Genomic DNA, 27,374 nt, shown 5'->3' with positions numbered 1-27,374 from the left:
GAGAGAGAGAGGGAAGGGGTGCGCCAGGGCCACCAGCCACTGCAAACAAACTCCAGATGTGTGTGCCCCCTTGTGCATCTGGCTAACGTGGGTCCTGGGGAATCAAGCCTTGAACTGGGGTCCTTAGGCTTCACAGGCAAGTGCTTAACTGCTAAGCCATCTCTCCAGCCCCTGTAATTCCATTCTTATGCTCACAAATTTGCCTTTAGTGCACCACGAAGTATCTTTCAAATCATTTTTTCCCCTTTTTAAAACAAATGATTCTCATGGGACCCTAGGCATACCTAACTTAGAACATTTACCATGAGCTTAGGACAGGACCTATATTTTTCTTTTTTCTTTTCTTTTCGTTTGTTTTATTTTTTGAGGTAGGGTCTCACTATAGCTCAGGCTGCCTTGGAATTCACTCTGTAGTCTCAGGGTGGCCTTGAACTCACGATGATCCTCCCACCTCTGCCTCCCGAGTGCTGGGATTAAGGGCATGCCACCACTCCTGGCTTGAAATTTTTCTTTTTAAACTGTATGCCTTGATGATCTAACTTTTTGTGCAACATAGAATAAACTAAGCCCTTAGTAACTATGTCCTAGCCTTTAGAAGATTGATAATTTATCATAATAGCTGCCAAAACTTTAGTGTGGCTAATTATCATTCAAAATATCCTTTAAAAAACTATTAAGAAATGTAAGGGCTGGAGAGGTGGCTTAGCAGTTGAGGTGCTTGCCTGCAAAGCTTAAGGACACAGGTTCAATTCTCCAGGTCCCATGCAAGCCAGATGCATATGGTGGCACATGCATGTGGAGTTCGTTTGCAGTGGTTAGAGGCCCTGGCACACCCATTCTCTCTCTCTCTGTCTCTAATAAATAAATAAATGAAAAATAAAATCTTAAAAAATTTTAAATAAAACAAAACAAAAAGCATTATGCAGGAAAGAGAAAAAGTATGTGTGTGTGTGAGAGAGAATATACACATTTGAAAGCAACTGCGAACTATGATAAGAAATATCACAAATCATTATTCTGTGAAATGGTTTTTGCAATGGAGCACGAAAAGCTTAAACAATCATACAAGGTGTTCTCATACAAAGTAGAGTGTATTATGTAACAAAAAAAGGACCATGCAGCAGTTTAGAGCATTTGCTCGGGAGCCAGATTCCAGAGTTCACATTTTAGTTCTGTTACTTCTGCTGTGTGAAGTTACACAACACAATTTCCATTTCTATGCCTCAATAATCATTTGTAAAATGCATATTATGCTAATGTTTTCCATATAGGACAGCTCATCAATGGTGTTAAGATATACAACAAAAGATACTACTAGAAAGTAGCTCTCACACAGAAATATTACATATATTGTATAATTTGTATATGCATGTATATGAGTGAAAGAGAAAGAGAGAATGAGGAGAGAAAGCAGGCATGGAGGAACAGTCCAGCAACCCCAGCAGTTGATCAGAAGTTCAGTGTCATCTACGTAGCAAGCTCCAGGTTAGCATGGGATACATAAGACCCTGTCTCAAAAATAAACAAATAAAATTGACAAATATTATTTCTGCTGTTATAATTCCCTATCTTTTTTTTTTTTTTTTTTTTGAGGTAGGGTCTCACTCTAGCCCAGGCTGACCTGGAATTCACTATGGAATGTCAGGGTGGCCTCGAACTCACGGAGATCCTCCTACCTCTGCCTCCTGAGTGCTGGGATTAAAGGTATGTGCCACCACGTCCGGCTATAATTCCCTATCTTTAAGTATTATCTATGCCTAAAATTCCCACTTATTAAATACAGATTTTTAGTTATATACAAACAACAGTTATTTTGAAATACGTTTTGGGAACAATAATGAAATTGTTTTCAAGGATGTAAAACTAGAGAGAATTTTAATGCTTGCTTTTCTTTTGTCTTTTGAAATCAAATCCGGGCCCTCCAGCATACTGGGCAAGTATTCCAGCACTGAGCCGTATCCCTAGCCCTTTATTGTTTGGTTTTGTACTCACATACTTGTTGGGTTTTTCTAGTGAGTAGAATTTGGGAATGAACTTTTTCAAACTTTGGTTCTGCTTTTTGTTATAACAGCATTGCAATCCTTATGTGAAATGCTTAGATTAAAAAAAATTTGAGCTGGGCACGGTGGCTCATGCACGTGGAGGGTGACTGTAGGTTTGAGGTCAGTGTCAGCTAGAGGTGTGAGTTTCAGGTCAGCCTGGGCTACAGGAGACCCTGCTTCAAATAAAAAAAAGAATTGTCTTTTGAGATAAATTCTTGCTATATAGGCCTCATTGGTCTCTGACGAACGATCCTCCTCCCCAGCCTCCTAATGCTAGGATTATAGGCATACACACCACCACACCTGACTTTGCATTTTTACAACCTGTAAATTCTGAAATAGTTGGCTTTTGAGAATTTTAGGGGCACTAAAATAGGACAACTTCTAGGCCCCTGATGCTTACACACCCTTTCTTCCCTCCCCTCCCCTCCTCTCCTTTCCCTTCCTTTCCTTTCTCTTTTCTTTTTAAGAGGCTCATAACAGAATATTCCCATCTTTGGCTAGTTCACTTTTCTTCACTCTGACAGGTACCATTTGACAAAGAGATATGAATACAAGTCCTATACTAGAGCAGTGGAGTGCAGCAGAATCAGATTAGGTCATACAGGTTGCTTGACAAACTGTTTTCTTTTAAATATTTTTTGTTCATTATTTATTTATTTATTTGAGAGCAACAGACACAGAGAGAAAGACAGATAGAGGGAGAGAGAGAGAATGGGAGCGCCAGGGCTTCCAGCCACTGCAAACGAACTCCAGATGCATGTGCCCTCTTGTGCATCTGGCTAACGTGGGACCTGGGGAACCGAGCCTCGAACCGGGGTCCATAGGCTTCACAGGTGAGCGCTTAACCGCTAAGCCATCTCTCCAGCCCACTGTTTTCTTTTTGTAAAAAGAAAAAGAATCCCTATAAGAATGATGGGAACCTATTAAGACACTAGTATATTAAAACTACTACTGGTCCTGGAGAGATGGCTTAGCCATTAAGGCACTTGCTTGCAATGCCTAAGAATGCATGTTTGAATCTCCGGGCCCCACGTTGCCAGAAGCACCGTGATGCAAACGTTTAATGTCGCACATGTGCACAAGGGGGTGTACACATCTGGAGTCCATTCACAGGGGCTGAAAGGCCCTGGTGCACCCATTCTCTCTCGTGTCTCTCAAAAAAACTACTAGTGAGTGCACAGCATTTTCTTAGGTACTGTGTTACCAAATACAGGGCCTTAAAAATTGAGTGAAATACAGTTGGTCTCCTTAAGGAGTTTCCACATAAAATAATAAGTCATAGACTATTGTGGAGCAATGTTATGGGCGTTCAAAGTAGAGATGACATATGCTTGAGGGCATAAGGGAAGGAGGTGGCATAAGAACGTCCTTGAGGTATAATTAGGGTTTCAACATTTAAAATGGGGTAGGCATATCCAGATTAAACGAAGAGATAGTAGGCAAGGGTATCAAAAGCTATTGCGTGCAACTGCAGACCAGTTATTTTAGGCTGAAATGTAGGGTGAAAGCAGTAAACGAGACAGAGATGCACACTAAAAGTGGGGTGGGCCCATAGTGCGGTGTCATCTTCTTCAGCAGACAGGAGAAACTCCTGGAGGCAGGCTTATGGCATAAGAGGAAGATTGCTGGAGCAGTAGTGCCAGAAGCCTTCGAAGGCCCAAGCGAGGGCCCAAGAGTGGGAAGACCAGTTAGGAGATGCTGTGTTGCGTTGCTTTAGCTGAGACAGTGATAAAGGCAGGCCTGCAACCACGTGGAAAAGCAGAGAAGGCCCAAAGGAGCATTTCAGGAAGAATCGATAGTGTTGCGACCGGCGCCCCACGCAGAAGAGAGACGCAGATCACTGGTGCCATTCACACTAATGGGTAACGTGCGGTGACAGGGGATGCAGCTGGAGGTTTGGGGTGCATCTCCTTCACCAAGGCCATCGGTAGTCGTTTTCTCCCACCCTACCCCCCCTCTACTAACTGACTGACTGGGGCTTCTCTTCCTCAACCCAACAATGTTCGCTCCCCGCGCTCCAGGGCGTCTTCCACACACCTTCTCTACGCGCCCTGACAACCCGGCACCCCCTCCACGGGTCAGATCCAAGGGCCGCGGGGCGTCTCACACCGTCACATTCTCCTATCGCCTTCGCCTCGGCGGCTTCCACGCTTGCGTCTCCCACGGCCCTGGGACCAATCGGCAGGCGCCGAGGCTGGGACTCGACTAGCTATTGGTTGGCCCAGCCGTGGTGAGAGATGGTGCGGTGCCCGTTCTCCGCCCCGGGTTAAGAGCTGTGGGCGGTTGTTAAGGCGACCGTTCGTGACGTAAGCCCGTCAGGCCGAGCATCTTGCCTCTGATTGGCTAGACGATCGGACGATCCTTTCTTATTGGTGGCAGGCTCGTTAGTCCCCCCTCCCCGAGCGTGCGTAAGCGCACACAGTTCCTTCCGCTCGGCGCCTCCGTTGACTGGCGACAGGCACAGCGCCGGCGCCCGGGCTCGGTTGGCCTCTAAGAAGATCCGGAGGTGAGGCGGACGGTGACCGGGCCGGTGGGGCGGGGCGGGGCCCGAGCAGTGGCGGCGGCGGGCGTAGCTGCGGGAACCGCGGTGGCGCTTTCAGGTGTGGCGGACGGGGATTGCGGGGAGACGTCCTTGAAGCCCAGCGGGCCGAGCGAGCGAGTGAGCAAGCGGAGGGAACCGGCCGCGTCTCCAGGGTAGGGGGCGGGCGCGTCTCCGCGGAGCGCCGTCACGGTCGGGGGAGCCGCAGGGCGTAGCCGTGGTCGTCGCCGGCGCGCAGCGGGTGATGGGCCCGGGGGACCTCGGAAGCCCCTGGCTTCCTGAAACGCCGAGGAGGATGGACCGTGGCAGCGGCTGCGCGCCGAGCGGTCCGGGGGGTCACGCCCAGGCGCTGCCGGCCGTCTGGTCCTCTCTTTCAAAGTGATGCGAAAGAACCCCAAAGCGGCGGTTGCGGGGGGGTTCGCCTGCCTGTGTCCTGCTTGCTCCCTTGAGAGCGGGTCCGGAGGATGCTCACTGCAGGGCTTGTCCAGGAAGTCGAGGAGTGAACGTCCGTCTTGTCTTCTTCGGGGACATAGGTTCATTGGTACTGATGCCCCTTGCCTTACAAACATGTTAAAGAATCACTAGATTTGAATTAGGAAAACCGCACTTGGTCCTGAAAAATCATAGGAAACATTTGTTTCTGGCGTATACTATGTAACCAATTGTCTCAGAAAGCTTTGAACATTTTGTGTGTGTGTGTGTGTGTGTGTTTATTTGTAAATATATTTTTTTCCATTCACTGTCAGCCCCCTCATTTAGACATAATCTATCGCAAAAGCCCGGAGTATACTTTGAAGATAGACTGGGTTTTGCAGGTCTGCTTTGTTGTAGTAACTTACTAGAACTTTCTTTGGCAGGAAGCACAAATAGGAATTATTAACTTGGAGGATAAAAAAGTACATAGATTAGTATGAAAATTTGTGTGACATGACTATTTCAAGATGAAACATGTGTACACCCTATTCTCTTACGGCCTAATTTCTAGACCATGGCCAGGTGGCCATTTTGTGGGATCTATATCTACTTTGTTAATCCCAAATGAAGTTGTCATGTCTGAAAATGGGCCATTTTTTTTTTTTACCCCCCAAAATAGCAGTTTTAACTGGTGTGGTGACACATGCCTTTAGTTCCAACACTCTGGAAGCAGAAGTTAAGAAGAGTATTGCTGTTAGTTCAAGGCCACCCTCAGAATATATAGTAAATTCCAGGTCAGCCTGGGCGAGAGCCAGACTCTACCTTGAAAAACCAAAAAACAAAAACAAAACAAAAAACCTACTTAGGGCTCCACTTACTCAAAGAACTTAGGGGATTTGAACCCAGGTTGTTAGGCTAAGTGAAGAGAAAAATGTTTTACAAGCAGATAATGTATAATAGAGTTGGGTATAGAACTTTCCTATTTTCCATTGCAAGATGATGGTGGTGGTCTGTAGGATAGTAAGTTGAACAGAATGCTAGATCCTGTTGAGATTTACAGTGACTTCACTTAGGACATGGTTCTTACCTTCCAAGGGACAACATGCACATATTAATTAATTTGAGGTCAGTGTAAGATACTGTGTAGTCAAACACTGGGATGTATAACACAGGAAAGAGTGCCAGATAGGCTGGATAGGACAGAATCGCAGTAAGTGCGAAGGCATCCTTTTCTGTAGTTGTGGCAGGTGGTTTCAGTTGAAGACTGGATTAGAGTTTTAAGAATTGCAATAAATTTCAGATGAACTGTGTGTAGTATATTTCAATTTGAATAAGCAAAGCTATTTGCTTATTTCCCTTGTTTTCTTTTAAGTGAGTTATTTTATTATTGCTACCTTGTATAAATGCTGTGTCTCCAGTTTGTGTAGGCTGTCCTTACTGGGACCACTTGCAATTGCTGATGAAGGTGGAGGACCGGATACTATGGCCTGTAAATGCTTTGCATAATCACAGGATTGGGAGGGTGTTCATGAGGAGAGGTGATTTATAATTATGGCTACTTTTGACACACCTTTGTGAGGTTGCTCAGTTTGTATTTCCAAGTAGGTGCGGTCCTTTGTGTTAGAAGTGGCTTGCAGCATTTATGTTTAATTTTTCCTAAATGTTGAGAATTAACAATGCCACCAGGAAATTTATTTGTTAGAAAACATAACATGCCTATTGTATAATTGGGAGGTTGGGTTAAATTAATTTGTAACCAAATTAGGTTCCTACCTGATAGCAGTTCAGATTTTAATTCAGTGGAATTAACAGTGAAGAATATTCCCTCATTAGGGAAGAATATAAATTGCAGGGTTTGTGTGTGTGGAAAGGGAGGGGACAGGAAATCGGAAATAATATTTGAAACCAGTTCATTTGCTGGAACCTTGCCAGTTGATCCTTTAGACAGGTTTTTAGAATTTTAAGAAATCATGTGATAGAAGCCAGTGAACATCCAGTCTTAAGAGAATTCATTGGGGTTCACAACTAAGTGTTTAAAGTTTTTATATTTTAAATCCAAGACTCCAGTAATTAAATAGAAAGTATTTTGTTGTTGTTTTCACTTGTTGAATAGTTGTGAGTACATGAAGTTGGGGAAGGGGAATGATAAAGTTCATGATGCAGGGTGAAAAAGCATAAACACTGGCGGGAGCACACCATACTTTATATACTGATTGCTAGCGTTTAAAAATTGTGACCCACAGTAAGCAATGCTTGTTATGGTGGAAACCAGAATAGACCCATGTATGTATAATTTCATGACACATGAAATACCAAATTCCCACCCATACTACATGTCTTATTCATCAGCTGTTTGGTATCTGTTTCTGTTTTATTAACAGTGTGCTTATCAATAAGCCTAATTTCATGATCTAGTCAATCCAGTGAAGTGTTGTGACTTAGGCTGAAAACTGGTCTCTATGTGCTCTAGAATGGCTGGAAAGCAGAGAAAAGGGAGTATTGCACTGAGAGATGATGTTCAGTAATTGGTTCCAGTTTTCAAAGCTGCTTTCTTTTTCTTTTTTTTCCAACTCAGGTGGATTGTTTTTATTTCTTTTTCTCTTTTTCAAGGTAGGGTCTCACTCTAGCCCAGGCTGACCTGGAATTCACTATGTAGTCTTAGGCTGGCTTTGAACTCACGGCAATCCTCCTACCTCTGCCTCCTGAGTGCTGGGATTTTAAGGCCTGTGCCACCACACCGGCTTGATTACTGCTTTTACTTCACCTTATTTTTTTTTGTCTTCAATAGAAAAATTACTTTCTTAGTAAATTAAAATTTGAATTCTTGTTGGAGTGGCAGTTTGGTTAGTTGTAGGCCTAGTTTTTAAGTCTTATTTAGTTTTTTTTAAATTTTTATTAACATTTTCTATGATTACAAAATATATCCCATGGTAATTCCCTCCCTCCCCACCCCCACTTATTTAGTTTTTTAAATTGGATTTAGTTGCAAGCAGAAAGAGAGAGAGAATGTGTGGGGGTGCGCCAGGGTCTTAGCCACTGCAAACAGAGCTCTACATGCATGCATCATTTTGTGCGTCTGGCTTTACATGGGTATTGGGGAACTGAACCCAGGTCATTAGGCATTGCAGGCAAACACCTTAACTGCAGAGCCTTCTCTCCAACTCCTTAAGCCTTATTTTAATTCTTTTTTATGGATAATATGTTCTACCGTGGTGATTAATTTTAATGAGGTAGGAGGATCCTCATGAGTTCAAGGCCAGCCTGAGGCTACTTAGTAAATTCCAGGTCATCTTGGACTAGAGTGAAACCCTATCTCAAAAAACAAAAACAAAGCAAAACAAAAAAAAGTTTTGGAAGCCGGGTGTGGTGGCGCACGCCTTTAATCCCAGCACTCGGGAGGCAGAGGTAGGAGGATCACCGAGAGTTCAAGGCCACCCTGAGACTCCATGGTGAATTCCAGGTCAGCCTGAGCCAGAGTGAGACCCTACCTCGAAAAAGGAAGAAAAAAAAAAAGTTTTGGATGGTTGTGCTGCTAGAGATCCAACCCTGGCCCTTGCACTGAGCTATGCCATTAGTCCTCTGTGGTCTTTATGAGGCTATAGATATGTACTTCAGTCTACCATCCTTTTCTGCTGCCTTTCTGGTGTTCATTAGGGGTATTTTGTATTTAACACATTGGTCTTCCAGCCCCATTGATGATTCTGCAAGAAAAGCAGCCACCACAACAAAATTTTTGCCCTTTCATATCCATGTAGAAACACCTGTCAGAAAAGACTTCTCTCTAGTGACAGTATCCTTAGGTAGGTTTATATTTTTATTTATTTATTAGAGACTGAGAGAGAGGATGGGCACGCCAGGGCCTCTAGCCACTGCAGATGAACTCCAGACACATGCGCCACCATGTGTATCTGGCTTACGTGGGATCTGGAGAATTGAACCTGGGCCCTTACGCTTTGCAGGCAAGCACCTTAACTGTTAAGCCATCTCTCCAGCCCCTTAGATAGGTTTATTAACTGTCACTTTGCTAGTGACATGCTGTATGTTTTATAAAGCGAGTGTAAAGGACCCCTGTAATTGTAATTTATACTAGGGCACTCAAGGATCCTTGTTTCATATTATATATATAGAGAGAGAGGGAGAGAGGGAGTGTTTATTGAGAGGGAGAGAGAGAATGGGCCTCTAGCTACTGCAAAGGAACTCCAGACTTATGCGCCACTGTGTGCATCTGGCTTATATGGGGCCTGGGGAGTTGAATCTGGGTCCTTAGGCTTTGCATACAAGCACCTTAACTGCTGAGCTATCTCTCCAGCCCCTCAAGTAGATTCTTTGGTGTATTACCTTAGAATATGGATGATGAAGAGAGCATTTAAATAATATAATACCAAGGGTTTGATCTTAAATGCTTGAACTCAGTTTTTAAGAAACTCTTGCTTGTGAGTTGGTTACAGGGAGTAATGAATGATTTAAGTGTTAACATAAGAGCCCTTTTAATTTACTAAAACAGTTATTTTGTAGAGTTATATGGAACACTGAATTATATGAATATTAGGCACTTGAAGTAGTACACAGACACTGAACATAAAAGTCAGCTACATATTTAGTACTCCTATGTGCTGTTCCTTCCAGGAGCCACGGAATCTGTCGCTATAATGTTGTCAAGACTTTTCCGAATGCATGGCCTCTTTGTGGCCTCCCATCCCTGGGAAGTCATAGTGGGGACAGTGACACTGACCATCTGTATGATGTCCATGAACATGTTCACTGGTAACGACAAGATCTGTGGCTGGAATTATGAGTGTCCAAAATTTGAAGAGGTTAGTGAAATTAATTTGATAATTACCTAAAATAAATTATATTTTTGGCTTCTAAAGAATGTTGTATTTTAGAGAACAAATAAAATCTTTAATCTGTATTATGTCTACATTTATATTTTCGTGAAAATCTATAATGACATGAAGTATAAATTCTTTTTTTTGAATGTTTATTTTAAAAGTCAGAGCTTTTAGAATTCTTTTTCATCTCTCCCAATAGGATGTTTTGAGCAGTGACATTATAATTCTAACAATAACACGATGCATAGCGATCCTGTATATTTATTTCCAGTTCCAGAATTTACGTCAACTTGGATCAAAATATATTTTGGGTAATAATGCTTTTACATATTTAACTTTTTTGTGCCATCAGATTTTTGTATAATAAAGAATGAAGATTATTGAGTGTTGATTTTGTCATTTTAGGTATTGCTGGCCTGTTCACGATTTTCTCAAGTTTTGTGTTCAGTACAGTTGTCATTCACTTCTTAGATAAAGAATTGACAGGCTTGAAGTAAGTGTGTAAAGTCTAAATGTTTGTTCATTCAGAATATATCTTTAAATATGGAGAATTTTTTCATTTAACCATACTATTAGCAAATTTTAGCTATTAATATTTTAGTATATATTCTTAATGATATTTAATTTCCGAGGGCATACTATAGATGCTGTTTAATAATTTATTTATGCATATCAGTAGATTTTCAGTATATTTTTATGTCCTTAATGTTGAACTAAATTGTTAGTGATAGCTATATATAGTGATCTCCTGCATAAATATCTTATAGTTTATTATTCAGCTAATGTTGGATTTGCTTTTCTCAGTTTATTATAATGTGTTGAGTATCTGTAAAATTTTTAGTACTATTTTTGCCAATTTATATAGTACACATTTCTCAATGCTAATTCAGGGTTAATTTTTTTTTTTTAATTATTCATTTGAGAGACAGAGAAAGGAAGACTGAGAGTGAGTGTGTGAGTAGGTGTACTAGGTCTCTTGCCATTGCATAGAATCTTTAGTCACATGCTCCATTTTGTGCCTCTGGCTTTATGTGGGTAATTGAACCCGGGTTGTTGGGCTTTGTGAGCAAGTGTCTCTAACCGCTGAGCCATCTCTCTAGTCCTGTTTTTTTTTTTTTTTTTTTCTTTTCGAGGTAGGGTCTCACTTTAGCCCAGGCTGACCTGGAATTCACTATGTAGTCTCAGGATGGCCTCGAACTCAAAGCAGTCCTCCTACCTCTGCCTCCCAACTTTGGGGTTAAAGCCATGCACACTATCCATGCCCAGTTACATTTACATTTTGCCTTTAAAAACATTTCTTTCTTAAGCCAAGCATGGTAGTACATGCCTGTGATTCTAGCACTTAGGAGATGGAGGCAGAAAGATCAGGAATTCAAGGCCTGCATGGGAGAAATATGTCTCCATATCCTGGAGCAAATATTGTGAGCAACTGTTACCTTGAAGATTCCAAAAAACTAACACAGGAAGGTACATGTACTACATTGAAGAGTGTGGGAGGCAGTTGTAAAATAATTTTTTGTTTTACTTATGTACTTATTTGTTTTACTTATTTATTTGAGAGAGAAGAAGAGAAAGAGAGAGAGAGAGAGAGAGAGAGAGAGACTGAGAAAATGGGTGCGCCAGGGCTTCCAGCCACTGCAAACGAACTCCAGATGCGAGCACCCCCTTGTGCATCTGGCTAACGTGGGTCCTGGTGAATCCAGCCTTGAATCGGGGTCCTTAGGCTTCACAGACAAGCGCTTAACCGCTAAGCCACCTCTCCAGCCCAGTACAATAATTTTATGCAACCATATTTTCTCTCTTAAATGTGCCTTACCATCTTGATTTTTTTCCAGTGAAGCTTTGCCGTTTTTCCTACTTTTGATTGACCTTTCCAGAGCGAGTGCATTAGCAAAGTTTGCCCTGAGTTCTAATTCACAGGTGAGTATTAATAATTAACAAGACAGGAATGGGCTGTTATATATTTGTTCTTTAATAAAAAGGGTCAATGAAGTTTCTTACTAGCTCAGAATTCAGGGATTGCCCTGTACTTCTAAGACTGGTTTGTGTAAGTGCCCGGGAGTATACCTTTTTAATAGATCAAGTGTAATCCATGGCTATTTCCCCACTGTCCATGAGAGTTTTCAGAAATTATGGAACAGGCCTTGGGTAAACAAGACTGTATGTTGAAACTGCTAGGGCCGAACAGGATCTAGTGGAAGTTCATTATTAAACCTCTTGAATTTACATCTTATTTCCTATCAAAAGTTTCATCTTAATGTTCATTAGTTACTTTAACTCTCTTGCTTTAGAATAACCCCCTCTTTTGTTTATTCTGGTGCTAGGTGTTGAACACAGGACCTTGCACATGTTAGGCAAGTGTCCCACCACTGAGCTACCTCTCCCAAGCTATAAAATCTGCACTGATTATGCATTTGATGTTTATGATTTGAACTGAATTAGGGTTCATAATGCTAAAACATGACCAAATGAAATTTGCAACTAAGAGCTTCTGTCATGGGATCCCAAATACAAAAATGCAAAAGGATCCATTTTAATTTATTATTTTTGAGACACTAGCACATGTTGGCCTCCAACTTTCTATGAAATTCAGATGACCTTTAACATCTGATCTTCCTGCCTCCACCTCCCAAGGGCTGGGAATGTAGGCATGTGCCACCATGTGCTGTTCATGTTGTGCTACAGATTAAACCTAGGTTTCTATGTATGCTGCCATGCTGTTGGGATGGACGTCCAAAACCAGGCACAGTTTATGGGAGGAATGGCATTTATTTCAGGCTTGCAGATCCAAGGGAAGTTCCATAATGGCAGAAGAAGCTGACCCCCTTTCACAGGTCCACACAGAAAAACCACCACTAGTACCACAAGCAGGCATATTCTGGGAAGCCCAGGCAGAGGTCAAGTACTCTGTATATCTTAGACTGGAATTCAGATCTGCTCCAGTAACATCTTAGGGTCTGGACCCCAGGATCTGCCATAGTGACACCTCCTCGATCCAGGCGGCTGCAAATCCAAGTTTCAAGCTTTAGTAAACTCCTGATTATTGGAGACATAAAATTCAAACTACCACAAACCACCATCCTTGGTTCATGTGGTGCTAGAGATTGAACCTAGGGTTCCATGTATGCTAGGCAAGCACTCTACCCACTGAGATAACTCCATATATATGTCCCTTAAAAATTTTTTATTATTTGAGAGAGAGAAAGAATGGGTGTGTGAGGGTGTCCAGCCACTGCAAACGAACTCAGACACATGTGCCACCTGGCTTACATGGATCCTGGGGAATTGAACCTGAGTCCTTTGGCTTTGCAAACAACCACCATGACCACTAAGCCATCTCCCCAACACCCTTTTTTCCCTTAATCTATATTACTACCACATTTTCTGTCTTGAATACATATTAATTTTACTTTGTATATTTTAGTATTTGAATAGTAAATTACATTTCAGTGTAATACCTAGGATGCCTTCTAACATTTTCAAGTTATTGTGTGCTTTATTCTCATTGATATTTTAGGATGAAGTAAGGGAAAATATTGCTCGTGGAATGGCAATTTTAGGTCCCACGTTTACCCTTGATGCTCTTGTTGAATGTCTTGTAATTGGAGTTGGCACCATGTCAGGTTTGTAAGCATTTTCTAATGTATTTTAAAATAAGTAGGTCTTGAGCTGGGTGTGGTGCTGTGCGCCTTTAATCCCAGCACTTGGGAGACAGAGGTAGGAGGATCACTGAGAGTTCAAGGCCACCTTGAGACTACATAGTGAATTCCAGGTCAGTCTGGACTAGTGTGAGACCCTCCCTTGAGAAAACAACAAAGACAACAAAAGTAGGTCTTGAAAGAGGCATTGCTTATTCTTGAATTCTGGTTTTTAAGTTACTCTTAAATTTTAAAGATGAATGTGGGTCTATCTGACTTGCATCTGATGAAAATGCAGTAGCAAGTTATGAATGTGTTTTTCACTTTTGTCATTCATATTCTATTTTTATGTTCCAATATTATGGTTCTGTTTTTTTGTTGGCAATTTGTAACCAAAGTTGTATTCCAAGACTTGTTGTGAAGCCTTTGCTGGTACCTAGACTCAGTTAGTGACTTGGTTCCTTATGTTCTAAGTGCCATGTTGGAGACTGCAAGCTTATGTCAGATATTGGGCAGTCCTGAGTTAAATCCACTCATAAGGTGGCTGGGAAGCTTTAGTGAGATAGTAAGCAGTACATCCCAGCATTGGTCTCAACATGTTTCCTCATCCTTGATTAGATAGTAGGTAGTGAAATACAAAGTATTGAACATAAGAAACCATTATCTATGATTTTAAAAAATTATTTGCCAAAATGAGCATGTGCTGTTGTGAGGTTTTCCAATAGGTCTTGCTCATGAAGACTGCATTTGTTTGTTTGTTTGTTTGCTTTTGCTTTTGAGAGACAGAATACAAATGCAACAAGGTCTGGTCTTGCTATATAACCTAAGCTCACCTTGGTCCTTCTCTGCTGCTTCTCTGAGTACTGGAATTACTATCCCTAGCTAAAGGTATTGGTAATCTAAGGTCCTTTCTTGCCTCCGCAATTCTCTTACTTTTGATTTGATATTACCAAATGATCCCTGAAACATTTCATAGTGAAATGTTTATTTTTCAGTCTTAAATTACTTTGTATTATTAATTTTAAATAAAATCAGCAAAGTCACCATATATCAGCTGGGTGTGGTGGCACACACCTTTAATTACAGCACTTGGGAGGCAGAGATAGGAGGATGGCTATGAGTTCAAGGCCATCCTGAGGCTACATAGTGAATTCCAGGTTAGCCTGGGCTAGAGTGAGACCCTACCTCAAAAAACCAAAAAAAAAAAAAAAAATTAGAATTTAGGGGGACTGGAGTCATAGGCTTAGCAGTTAGGCACTTCCCTGCAAAGCCTAGGGACCTAGGTTGGACTCCCCAGAACCCACATAAGCCAGATGTATATGGTGGTATCTGTGTCTGGAGTTCGTTTGCGGTGGCAGGAGGCCCAGGCATGCCAATTCCCTCCCTCTTCTCAAATAAGTTAATAAATATTTAAAAAAATTAGAATTTAGCTGGGCATGGTGGCACATGCCTTTAATCCAAACACTTGAGAGGCAGAGGTAGGAGAATCACTATGAGTTCAAGGCCAGCCTGAGACTACACAGTGAATTCCAGGCCAGCTTGGGATAGAGCAAGGCCTTACCTCAAAAAGAAAAAAATAGAATCTAGTGGTGTGGAAAAATTTTATTTTATATGAAGAGTGGTATAACAGGCAATAAGTTCTACTTTCATAAAACGTTCTTGATTCACATAGGCTGACATGAGAAAAATATGAGATGAACTCGTTGAGAAGCATCCTAAAAAATCACTACCCCATAGCTTACCAGAACTAGTGAGATCATAAACAAGAAAAGTCTGTGAAGCTGTTTCAGCCAAGAGCAGCCTAGAGTGACAACTAAATATGTATTAGATCCTGGAACAACAACAACAACAAAAGAGTATTGAGTGAAAACTCAGGAAACCTCAGTGAACTAGTAATATGTCAGTTTTGTGCAACTATTCATTTATTTACAAAGTATCATGTTTAATCTGACATCCTATAAAAAACAGTCCTTGGTTCAAAGGTGACTTGCTTTTGTGATAACAAGTTTGTCTAGTAGAAGGACAGAGGCTCCTCCATTCTTGCTTTCCATTTATTTTATTTTATTTATTTGAGAGAGAGAGTAAGGGAGGAGAATGGCTGTGCTGTGGCCTCCAGTTACTGCAAATGAAGTCTAGATGCATGTACCACCTTGTACATCTGGCTTGTGGGTCCTAGGGAATCATACCTGGGTCTTTAAGCTTTGCAGGCAAATACCTTAACTGCTAAGCCATCCCTATATTCTTGTTTTAGCACAAGGTGCTACCTCTTGATGAAAGAGAATTGTTGGTCATGTGCATTGACACTCTACTTTGCCTGGCATTGTAACACTGGATATGGGAGAAGGCAAGGTTTCTGCCCTTGAGGGACTGAGAGCTTCATTATTATTCTCTTAGCCTTAGATCTCTTTTGAGTTAAGTTCTTTGCCATCTACTCAAACATAATAATGTATAATGTTGACATGTATTTATCTTCTCATGGCAAGAGCCTGTGTATGTATGTATGTGTGTATACACACACCCACACATATACATATGTATATGCATATATATGTGTGTGTGTGCAATATCAAAAATGTACGTACTTTATTTTGCATTTGATTTTTCTCTGAACCAGGTGTGCGTCAACTTGAAATTATGTGCTGCTTTGGCTGTATGTCAGTTCTTGCCAACTACTTCGTGTTCATGACTTTTTTCCCAGCTTGTGTGTCCTTGGTATTAGAGGTAAGAACAGTTTTACTGATGGCATTTGTAGAAGAGAAATAGTTCATATAAGTTCACCTGAACAAAATTAGTACCTTCTAACATAATACTGACTTCCTTTGTAGCTTTCTCGGGAAAGCCGGGAGGGCCGTCCGATTTGGCAACTCAGTCATTTTGCCCGAGTTTTAGAAGAAGAAGAAAATAAACCAAATCCTGTAACCCAGAGGGTCAAGATGATTATGGTAATGACATCCCCCCCCCACCCCCCCCACCCCCGGCATCCTTAGTTCTAATAGTGTCCTTTCTTACAACTTAGGTGTGTGTATGTATTTTTTTTCTTTAACTTAAGGTATATTTTTCACCATCTTTCCTGTTTTCTTAATTTTTTGTTCATTTCTTTGAGGCTTTTGGACTTACTTATTTTGGGCTTTTTGGGATAGGGTCTCACTGTGTAGCCCAGGCTGGCTTTGAACTTGTCATCTTCCTGCCTCAGCCTCCTGAGTACTAGGATTGCAGGTGTATGACATCATACCCTGTTGAAGTGTCTAGTCTATTAGTCTCTCTCCCTTAAATACATCTTTTTCAAGTTTTTCCATCTACTTGTTGAGATGTTTCAGTAGTAATAGTACCACTACTTTTTATTAGTGACCTCCCAAGCTTAGGGGCTTCTTTCCATGGTAAGGTGAAGCCAGGGAAGATAGTGTCTGCTTGTCCAATTGTTAAGAGATGAAAAATTCAAGTTCTCTTGATAAACATAGGATATATAACTTTTATTTTTTCTTACAGTCTTTAGGATTGGTTCTTGTGCATGCTCATAGTCGCTGGATAGCTGATCCTTCTCCTCAAAATAGTACAACAGAGCACTCTACAGTTTCTTTGGGTCTGGATGAGGCTGTGTCTAAGAGAATTGAACCAAGTGTTTCCCTTTGGCAGTTTTATCTCTCGAAGTAAGTTAACTGAAACGTACTCTGTTGTATATTACAGTACCCTGTGCCCTTTAAATTTCTGAGTAATAACATGCTAATTTGTTTTATTTTATTTAGGATGGTCAGCATGGATATTGAACAAGTTATTACCTTGAGTTTAGCTCTTCTTCTGGCTGTCAAATACATTTTCTTTGAACAAGCAGAGACAGAATCTACACTCTCATTAAAAAACCCTATCACATCTCCAGTGATGAACCAAAAGAAAGCTCAGGACAACTGTTGTAGACGTGAGCCTTTGCTGGTCAGAAGTAACCAGAAACTCCCATCAATGGAGGATGAGACAGGGATAAACCAAGACCGGAAAGGTATTTTCTTCTTTTGACTTTCAGTTCTTTCATTAAAAGTGAGGTTCACTGCATAAGACCATCATAAGAGGAGGAAAAGATCATGACATCAAAAGTAAAAGAGAGACTGATTGAGATGGGGAGGGGGTATGATGGAGAATGGAGTTTCAAAGGAGTAAGTGGGGGGAGGGTATTACCATGGGGTATATTTTATAATCATGGAAGTTGTTAATACAAAATAAATAAATAAAAAAAGTGAGGCTCAGTGTTTTGAAATTTCTTTTGATCTCTTGAACAGGTGAAGTTATAAAACCATTAGTGGCAGAAACTGAAACCTCAAACAGAGCTACATTTGTGCTTGGTGGCTCATCGTTACCCAATATATCAGTACTGGAATCACAGGAGCCTGAACTTGACATTCCCACTGAGCCTCGGCCCAATGAAGAATGTCTACAGATACTTGGGAATGCTGAGGTGAGGACAGGGCATAAATTCATATGTATAATTTTTCTTTTTCTTTTTTTTTGCAGGTGGGGGAGGTTATTAAAGGAAAACCTAGCATTGAGTTCTGCCAAGTTCTAGATGTTTCACATGCATTATGTGTACTTACTTATTCTCCACAACCTTGCAACACAGGGGAAACTATCTGTGTCAGATGAACAGCCCAGGGCTTAAGTTTTAGTAGTATCCCAGAGTATTAAACTGAGGAAATGGTAAAGTTAAGAGTGGGGTCTGAGATTTTTTAAATTTCAGAATCAAAACTCTTTGTAGTTTATTATAGAGATGAGCCTAGAAAGTGCTTAATGCAGATGTGAACTTCAAAGATAGAAAACTTGGTGTTTTTTTTAAGAAATATTTTTATTTACTTGAGAGAGATACAGTCAGTGAGGCGTGCTAGGGCCTCCTGCCACTGCCAGTGAACTCCAAGCACACGTGCTACTTTGTATCTACTTTACAGGGGTACTGGCAACGTGAACCCTGGGCTATTAGGCTTTGTAGGCAAGGACCTTTAACTTCTGAGCCGTCTCTTCTGCCCTAAAACTTCCTTTTTGGAGCTTTTCTCCTGCTTTCACAGTGTTCTGCCGACGTGCCCACATTAGCCCACTCGTGCTCTAGCACAAATACTGGGTTCCATGCATGCCTGTTTCATTTGCCTTTTGAAATAAATTTTTAAAAAATATTTTTCATAAGAAGTAGTCCCCACTTTTGCTTTATTAAGGTGTCATTGACAAATGGAATTTTATGTATTAAGAATGCAGAGTTAACGCTTGTATGAATACATCTTGTGAATAATTAACACAGTCAAGATAGTTTTCATCATTTCAGGTAGGTGCTCCTTCCTACCTCATGAGAGCAACTTATCTACTGTCTCAGAAAATTTCTACTCTCCTGTCTGCACAGTGTATTAGTTACCTAACAAGCAATTTAAGAAAGGAAAAGAGGGCTGGAGAGATAGCTCAGTGCTAGGTGTGCATTCCTGTGTAAATTTGGGGCCTGTGTTATAATCTCCAGAACCCATGCAAACAGCTGGGCGTGTCCACACATGTGTATAACCCTAGTTTTGTATGAGAGTAGAAAACCAGGAATCCCTAGGGGTAGAGGTGAGGAGGGGGTCATGGCAACGTTCCAGGATCAGTAAGAGACTGCAGAAAAGCAATAGCACTGGGCACCCAACATTCCACCCTGGCCACTGCAGGTGAGCACATGGGGTGCCACAAGGCCACAAGGGCACATAGACATGCATTCACCCACATACATACACACAAGTAAACAAGAAACAAAGTTCAGTTTGGCTTACAATTAAGAAGGTACTTTGCATTATGGCTGTGGTGAAGAAACATGGCAGCAGGAAATAAAAAGTTAAAATACTCTAGAGTTTGAATTATCACTGTAACAGTGATCTAATGTGTTTTTGAGGTCACTTTCTTTTTACTGTGTATTAATACAAGTCTGTCTTTGTAATGTGAAAGCCACAATGCAGAGAGATGTGCTATTATTCACGTTAAGTGAATTGTTTTATTTTGCAGAGAGATCATTGTATTCAGCTCTACAGTATAATAAAGTATTTTAATATAGTGTTCTGAATAGAAATGGAGTCTGGTCTTGGTCATTTTTTTCTTTGATTTCTCTCCCATTTCCTACTCCACTTCTTTAGAAAGGTGCAAAGTTCCTTAGTGATGCAGAGATCATCCAGTTGGTTAATGCCAAGCATATCCCAGCTTACAAATTGGAAACTCTGATGGAAACACATGAACGTGGTGTGTCTATTCGCCGGCAGTTACTTTCCAAAAAACTTCCAGAGCCTTCTTCTTTGCAGTACCTACCTTACAGAGATTATAATTACTCATTGGTATGTTATTTTATTGATTAAAACTTGCTTTATAGCCTTTCAGCCTTCCTCCCCTTGACTAGTTTTTTTTTTTAATGTAAGTAACATTTAACTTTTTATTTACTATAGCTAGTTTTGTAAGCGAGAAAAGTAAAAAATATTTTTCTTTATAGTTATTACAGAATAGATCTTAGGATTTTAAACACTTAAATTTTTTATTTTAAAACTATTTTTATTTGTATTTATTTGAAAGGAATAAAGAGACAAAGGCAGAAAGGCAGACAGTGGGTGCATCAGGGCCTTCAGCAAACAAATTCCAGACACATGTGCCACCTTGTGCATCTGGTTTATGTGGGTCTTGGGGAGTTGAACCTGGGTTCTTTGGCTTTGCTGGCAAGTACCTTAATTGCTAAGACATCTCTCCAGCTGTAAACATTTTTAAAGAGTAAATTTGCGGTGGGGTGTTGCTTGCTAGTAGAATGCTTGCCTAGCATTGGTAAAGCTCTGAGTTTGATACCAAGAACCATAAACACAAAAAGAGTACATTAAAAATGTTGAAGGCCAGGCATGGTGGTACACACATTTTTAATCCCCACATTTGGGAGGCTGGGATAGGAGGATTACTGAGTTTGAGGCCTACCTGGGGCAAGGGGGTGTTGAAGGTACTGGGGAGATAGCACACATGGTAAAATGCTTGCCTCATAAGCATGAGGAGCTGAATTCTATCCCCAGTATCCATGTAAAATGCTGGGTGTGGTAGGGCATGGCTATAATCTTCAGCAGTATGGAGGTGGATACAAGATGATTGGTAGGTCTTTCTGGCCAGCTAGATTAGCCTAATGTTGAACTTTAAACCGTTGAGAGACCCTGTCTATCTCAAAGGAGATGGATAACATTCCTGAATACAACACCCAAGGTTGTACTGACCTCTGTGCATATGCATACACATGCACATATACCTGCATGCACATGCACTCACAAAATAATTTCTTTTTAAATGTTGAAAAATACACTTCAGGAATAAGTTGAAAGAAACTAATGGCAAGGGCAGAGATGACTTGCTGTGTATTATGATCTAGATTTTCATCTGATGGCTTGCTTTTATTTTTCAGGTAATGGGAGCTTGCTGTGAGAATGTTATTGGATATATGCCCATCCCTGTTGGAGTGGCAGGACCTTTGTGCTTGGATGGAAAAGAATATCAGGTTCCAATGGCAACCACAGAAGGTTGTCTTGTGGCCAGCACTAATAGAGGCTGCAGAGCAATAGGTGTAAGTTGGAATATATTTGCCCGGTTTAAAATATACATTTGGGGCTGGAGAGATAGCTTAGCAGTTAGCTCTTGCCTGTGAAACCTTGGGATTCATGTTTGACTCTCCAGATCCCATGTAAGCCAGACACATACATACAGGTGAGGCAAGCACAAGATCAAACATTCACACAAAGTGGCGCAGGCGTCTTGCAGTGGCTGAGGTCCTGGTGCGCCAATTCTCTCCCTCCCTCTAAAATATTTAACTGTACCTTTGGCAAGGCAGCAAGAACACATTTGGGGATAAGTGAGGTCACCTTCTGTGATAAGCCAAAGTGTTTCCAGGATTCATGTGTTTCTGTGTTCCTCTGTGTAGCTTGGTGGAGGTGCCAGTAGCCGAGTTCTGGCTGATGGGATGACTCGTGGCCCAGTTGTGCGTCTTCCCCGCGCTTGTGACTCTGCAGAAGTGAAAGCCTGGCTGGAAACACCGGAAGGGTTCGCAATGATAAAGGAGGCCTTTGATAGCACCAGCAGGTGCGTGGGTGGTACATCTATCTTTATTTCTGTGATTGCTAAACCTGATTGTTTTTATATCGCCTGCTTTAGATACCTCAGCAAAACAATCATACTTTGAATCTGTTCATTTAGGGTGACTATTATTTCTGCTTGTCTGAGGTGGATGTTGATTAAATGAATACCCCATAGAAGTAAATTAGTCAAAAAGATGTGAGCCGGTAATATATTTGATTAGACAGTTATTTGACCCGAGGGAGAACTGTCCTTGGGAAAAGGAAAGACTTTCCAGGCAGGATAGACTGTTACTTAGTGGGTGAACTACGGACATAGATAGTTAAATTTACACAAAAGCTTAATCATTACAGATGGAAACTCCTGTATAGTTCAAGGTTAACATGCTTTTCTTTGAACTTGAAGCTTACTGGAAATTTCTGTCTATAGTCCTTTCAGTGTTTGAAGTAGTATTAATCTTGTGTTTATAGAAAAGTAATATTTACTAACGTAGATTATCTTGCTTTTGTTTACAGATTTGCACGCCTGCAGAAACTTCATGTAACTATGGCTGGACGCAACCTTTATATCCGGTTCCAGTCCATGACAGGGGATGCCATGGGAATGAACATGATTTCAAAGGTGTGCATGGGTACACTGTAGCTAGAAGGACTCAGGGATGGATCAGAACCTTAAGATGATTGTCCCAGGAAAAGGAAGGAATTGAGTGGCAAGGAGACAGGCTGAGGCAGATGTTTATGTTTGGTTGTGTTCTATTTGTTCATTTAGTTTGATTTTTTAAATTAATTAAAATAATTTTTTGAGACAAGGCTTTACTTTGTAGTCCAGGTTGGCCTGGAACTCACTCACTGTGTATTGCCTCAGCCTCTTGAGACTGGAATTACAGACATGTACCATCAAACCTGGATTTTGCTTTGTTTTTGACAGGATCTTGCTATGTCCCTCAGGCTGAACTATTGCTCAGATTAGCCTTGCATTGTAATCCCTCTCTCTGGGTCTTGTGATTATTGGGATTACAGGTGTGCACCCCTGCACCTGGCAGTCTGTTTTTTATTGATATACCATGTCCTTTTGTTACATAAGGAGTTCATTGATTTCAGAATTTTATTAAAATGTAAAGGTTCATGGGTATAGCTTATCTAGCAGGGGTTGATTGGTGGTGTTTTTATTTAGTTTAGATTTGGTATTGTATATATTCTAACTGTACTTAGGAGTATTTCTTACATTCCTTTTGAATATTTTTAGCATTTTTAATTTTAGCTTTTTTTGCATCCTGTTTATTAATACAAAAAATTTTATTTTCACACTTGAGAGGCATGGTAGGTACATATGTGCCTATCTGAGAAGCATGATATAGAAGCTGTTACTTCCTTGTCCTTTGGCACGTAGTTGTATTTGGAAGTATTTAATAGATATAAACCGTCTGACTTAGAAGATGAATACTTCATGCCATGAGTTTAACTTGTGGTGTTGTTAATAGGGAACAGAGAAAGCACTTTCAAAACTTCAAGAATATTTCCCTGAGATGCAGATTCTAGCAGTTAGTGGTAATTACTGTACTGACAAGAAACCTGCTGCCATCAATTGGATCGAAGGAAGAGGAAAGACTGTTGTTTGTGAAGCTATCATTCCAGCCAAGGTTGTTAGAGAGGTGAGTGACTACATAATTATTTTATCTTAAAAATTGTGTAGTCTTTAATTGTAATTAAAGAGTCAGTGGGTATGGTAGCACATACCTTTAATCCCAGCACTTGGGAGGCAAGAGGTTCACTGTGAGTTTAAGGCAAGCCTGGGACTATGGAGTAAGTTCCAAGTCAGCCTAGCCTAGAGTGAGACCCTATATCAATAAAAACAATCTAAAAAGGCAGGGTTTGGTGGCACATACACGTGTAAGTAGGGGAATTGCCACAAGATTGGGGCCAGCCTACATAAGAAGTTCTGGTCCAGCTAGGGCTACATAGTGTCTCAAAAAAATAATACAATAATAAATAATAATAGAAGACAAGACATATAAAACTAAATTCATAGGGTTATGTTTTCTTTTTCTTTTTTTGGGGGGGGGGGTTCGAGGTAGGGTCTCACTCTAGTCCAGGCTGACCTGGCATTAACTATGTAGTCTCAGGGAGGGTGGCCTTGAACTCATGGCAATCCTTCTACCTCTCTGCCTCCCGAGTGCTGGGATTAAAGGTGGGTGTCACCCACCCGGCTTTTTCCTTTTTTTAGTATTTAATTTTTTAATTTATTTGAGAGAGAGAAGAGGTAGAGAAGGGTCGGAGAATGGGCACACCAGGGCCTCAAGCTGTTGTAAATGAACTCCAGATTACATGGGCCACCTTGTGCTCCTGGCTTACGTGGGTCCTGGGGAATTGAAATGTAGTCCATTGGCTTTGCAGGCAAGTGCTTTAACCGTTAAGCCATTTCTCCAGCCCAGGGTTATGCTTACATTAACATGAAGATGTTTTGTTTTACCTTGCCCATCTGGATGCGGTGTTCACAGGACAGACACATCTGCACTTGCTTTTTGGAGATACAGTGGGATATGTCAGGGTCTTACAACCCCATTCTCTGGGGAAGACGTACATGTATACAACTGTTTTCTAGGTATTGAAGACCACTACGGAAGCTCTGGTTGACGTAAACATTAACAAGAATCTGGTGGGCTCTGCCATGGCTGGAAGCATAGGAGGTTACAATGCTCATGCAGCAAACATTGTCACAGCTATCTACATTGCGTGTGGACAGGTGATGAGCTCTCCAGCTTCCACTTCTCTTCTGCTCTGTTGTTCTAAGTGAAGGAACTATACCCTATGTTTTTTCCTCCTCCCACCCCCTGCAGGATGCAGCACAGAATGTGGGTAGCTCCAACTGTATTACTTTAATGGAAACAAGTGGTCCCACTAATGAAGACTTGTACATCAGCTGCACCATGCCATCTATAGAAATAGGAACTGTTGGGGGTGGGACCAACCTTCTACCTCAGCAAGCCTGTCTGCAGGTATGGCACATCAAGCACACAGCCAAGTGACCTCAACCTACTCATTTAGACTCCTTGGGTAGTTGTTTCTACCTAACACTGCTTATCACTCACCTCCACGATTTGGCTGGTTTTGTTTTATCAATGAATCCAGTGTCCAAATAGGTATAGGTTATTTGGCATGTATTTAACAAATTGGAGAGTACATAGAACAAGTGAGTATCTACTACCAGTCAACTTTTGAATGGATATTAGCTATCTCATGCATTGTCAGAATTCAGTGCTTGCAAAACGTTCTAGATCCATTCTGATTCTTTGTGGTTGCTAAGTTCTATACTTGCTACTCATGAAGTTAAGAGTGAGTCTTTGTGTGTCTGGCTTTAGATGCTAGGTGTTCAAGGAGCATGCAAAGACAATCCTGGGGAAAATGCCCGACAGCTTGCCCGAATTGTGTGTGGTACAGTAATGGCTGGGGAGTTGTCACTGATGGCAGCATTGGCAGCAGGACATCTTGTCCAGAGTCACATGATTCACAACAGGTAAGACTTTAAAAAGAATATGCATTAAAAACAGGGATAAAATGGTCTCATTAAAATTCTGTATCCCTAACATTTTATACATTACTTACTTTGTCTTTTTCTGATGTAGATCAAAGATAAATTTACAAGACCTCCAAGGAACTTGCACCAAGAAAGCAGCTTGACAGCCTGACATTCTGAACTGAACCTCGGGGCATTGCATTCTCAAGGACTAACATGAAATCTGTGAATTAAAGCTCTCAATGTAATGTCTTGCAGAGGATGAGTAGATGTGACCAGTGAGGTGACTGCTGGGTTTCTGGCTCTTTCTAGAGGACTGGGGTCCTTCCCATATAGACTTCTCAGATCTGGAAACAGTTTAGTGTGTTCTTTGAAGAGATCTCATATGGATATCATGCTTTAAAGCACCACAGATGGTAACCTACAGCTCATTTCTGAAAGTCACTACAAGCTGGACAAAAGTGTTTGATGAAATGATGAAGTTCGCAGTGATCAGTGTGAGACCAACCTTCCCTCACCCTGGATGGGTTAAAAATAGTTTTAAATTATATTGTGGCAGAGAGAACATCTGATTTTATATTTAATTTATTTAGTCTGAATTGTAGAACTTTGCAATATAAGAACTAAGTTTATTTTTTGTAAACTAATAATTCATTTGGTGCTGGTCAATTTTGATTTGGGTGGATAACAGCATTATTCTTTAGGAGGGGGACCTGCTTCAAGGGAAGAATTACTTTTATTCTCAAACTACAGAATAATGTGCTAAGCAGTGCTGACAAGTTCTTGATCAAGAAAACAAATCACTGCATTTATGTGTCTCTGTAGGCTGTGTGCTCAGCTAGTTCCTTGTCTGAGTGGTCCTGTGGGGTAGCATGTTTCAGTACTGGGTTTTGAACAGTGGGATTATGCTTTTGATAAAGATACCAGAGCTCTTAATGTTACTTAGACAAGGGTGACTGTCAAGTCCAAGCCAGTCTGTGACCTCTCAGAGAACTTAGAGTGTGGTAACAGTTTTGATAGAAAACTACCATTTCTCTAAGACAACTTCAATTTCATTTTAACTTATTTAGCCGAAGAGTCTTGATGTTTTTGTAAACAGCTATGGAATCTGTATATGTTGTAATGAAACGTCTCATACTAGTTTGTTGAAAGTGTTTAAGAAATAAAGAAAATTCAACTTGTACACTGATAAAAGTACTCCAGCTTGAGCCAGAGAAGGCGGCAATTTTTAATGTCCAGGAAACGCTGGCTTGTTTGTCTATCCTAGTGAAGGTAAAGTCAGCTAGCAGAGCTAATGATGGAGCCACGTGAATGGCCCTGGAGCTGTGTGCCTTGTTCCTGTGGTCAGGAGGTTGGTGACTGAATTGTTCACACAGGACTCTTTGATGGACTTATAAAAGCTCTTGAGCTTCCTCAGGGGGTCAGCAGAGTTGTTGAATCTTAACTTTTTTTAAATGTACAAGTTTTGTATAATAAAAAAGAGCTCCTTATTTTGTATTCCATCTAATGCTTCAAGGGTTGGTCCTGGAAAGCTGATTTCTCCTAGAGAAGATGGACTCTGGAAAACATTCCAAGAATGCCGTGGCAGCATGGAGAGCCTCTTAAGAGATTGTGTCTGCAGTATTATTGTGGAAGATTGACCTTTTTGTTGAATGTAAAGTTTAAATTGCTCCTGTTGTGACTTTTCAGCCAGTAATGTTTTATTTACCTGAGCTTTTCATGGAGGTGGCACTGAAAAGTATATTGTTTGTTCTGGTGACTGTAACAAACATCTTGCTAAATTAATGTTTTGTACAATTACTAAATTGTATACATTTTGTTATAGAGTACTTTTCCAGCTCCAGTAAATTATGAAAAGGAAGTTAATACTGACAAGTATAAGCAGTAGCCTTTTTTTCTTTAGGATTAACCCTAAACCTGAAGCTTAGATTTGTGCAAAGCCTGGCAGAATGATAATGTGTAATTCCTGCTTGGGGGCGGGGGGGGGTCACACAGTCATTGATCTATTTTCTTTCTTTCTTATAAATATGATCTTTCTTACACTTAGAGGGCTTAATTGGTTCAGATCTGTAATCTTAACTAGAGCAAGATTGAATTGCCAAAATGAGGTGGTTCTTTCCAGGGCCTGTTAAGCTGTGTCAGGAGAAAATTTGTACAGCTTAAATTTAGCTGAGGATGGGGCTGGAGAGATGGCTTAGCAGTTACGGCAATTGAAGCCTACCCAGGTTCAGTTTCCCAGAACCCACATAAGCCAGATGCACCAGGAGTTTGTTTGCAGTGGCTAGAGGCCCTGGTATGTCCATTCTTTATCTATCTG

At 40.9% G+C, this 27,374-nt stretch overlaps 1 protein-coding gene across 1 annotated transcript; it reads left to right on the top strand.

Moving 5' to 3' along the window:
- The first annotated feature begins 4,443 nt into the window (after window positions 1-4,443).
- Hmgcr (3-hydroxy-3-methylglutaryl-CoA reductase) lies at window positions 4,444-26,923 on the top strand. Its single transcript, XM_004651533.2, has 20 exons — window positions 4,444-4,551; window positions 9,625-9,812; window positions 10,030-10,141; window positions 10,236-10,323; window positions 11,666-11,750; window positions 13,348-13,453; window positions 16,083-16,189; window positions 16,294-16,410; window positions 16,955-17,115; window positions 17,212-17,459; window positions 17,737-17,912; window positions 19,594-19,788; window positions 20,880-21,038; window positions 21,393-21,550; window positions 22,060-22,165; window positions 23,025-23,195; window positions 24,146-24,286; window positions 24,381-24,539; window positions 24,903-25,057; window positions 25,167-26,923. The coding sequence occupies exons 2-20, from the start codon at window positions 9,648-9,650 to the stop codon at window positions 25,219-25,221; spliced, it is 2,664 nt and encodes an 887-aa protein (XP_004651590.1). The 5' UTR covers window positions 4,444-4,551; window positions 9,625-9,647; the 3' UTR covers window positions 25,222-26,923.
- The last annotated feature ends 451 nt before the right edge of the window (window positions 26,924-27,374 follow it).

This window comes from Jaculus jaculus, chromosome 14 (assembly GCF_020740685.1).
Source record: "Jaculus jaculus isolate mJacJac1 chromosome 14, mJacJac1.mat.Y.cur, whole genome shotgun sequence".
In the NCBI taxonomy this organism is placed as follows: Eukaryota; Metazoa; Chordata; class Mammalia; order Rodentia; family Dipodidae; genus Jaculus; species Jaculus jaculus.
Note: the sequence above shows the minus strand (reverse complement) of the source record. Positions and strands in the feature narration are given on the sequence as shown.

Bases quoted from the DNA above. Each gene is read 5' to 3' on its own strand.
- Hmgcr (XM_004651533.2), top strand. From the start codon at position 9,648: ATGTTGTCAAGACTTTTCCGAATGCATGGCCTCTTTGTGGCCTCCCAT. The intron at 21,039-21,392 runs GTAAGTTGGAAT...TCCTCTGTGTAG, and splicing joins GAGGCTGCAGAGCAATAGGT to CTTGGTGGAGGTGCCAGTAG. The intron at 22,166-23,024 runs GTGTGCATGGGT...TGTTGTTAATAG, and splicing joins GAATGAACATGATTTCAAAG to GGAACAGAGAAAGCACTTTC.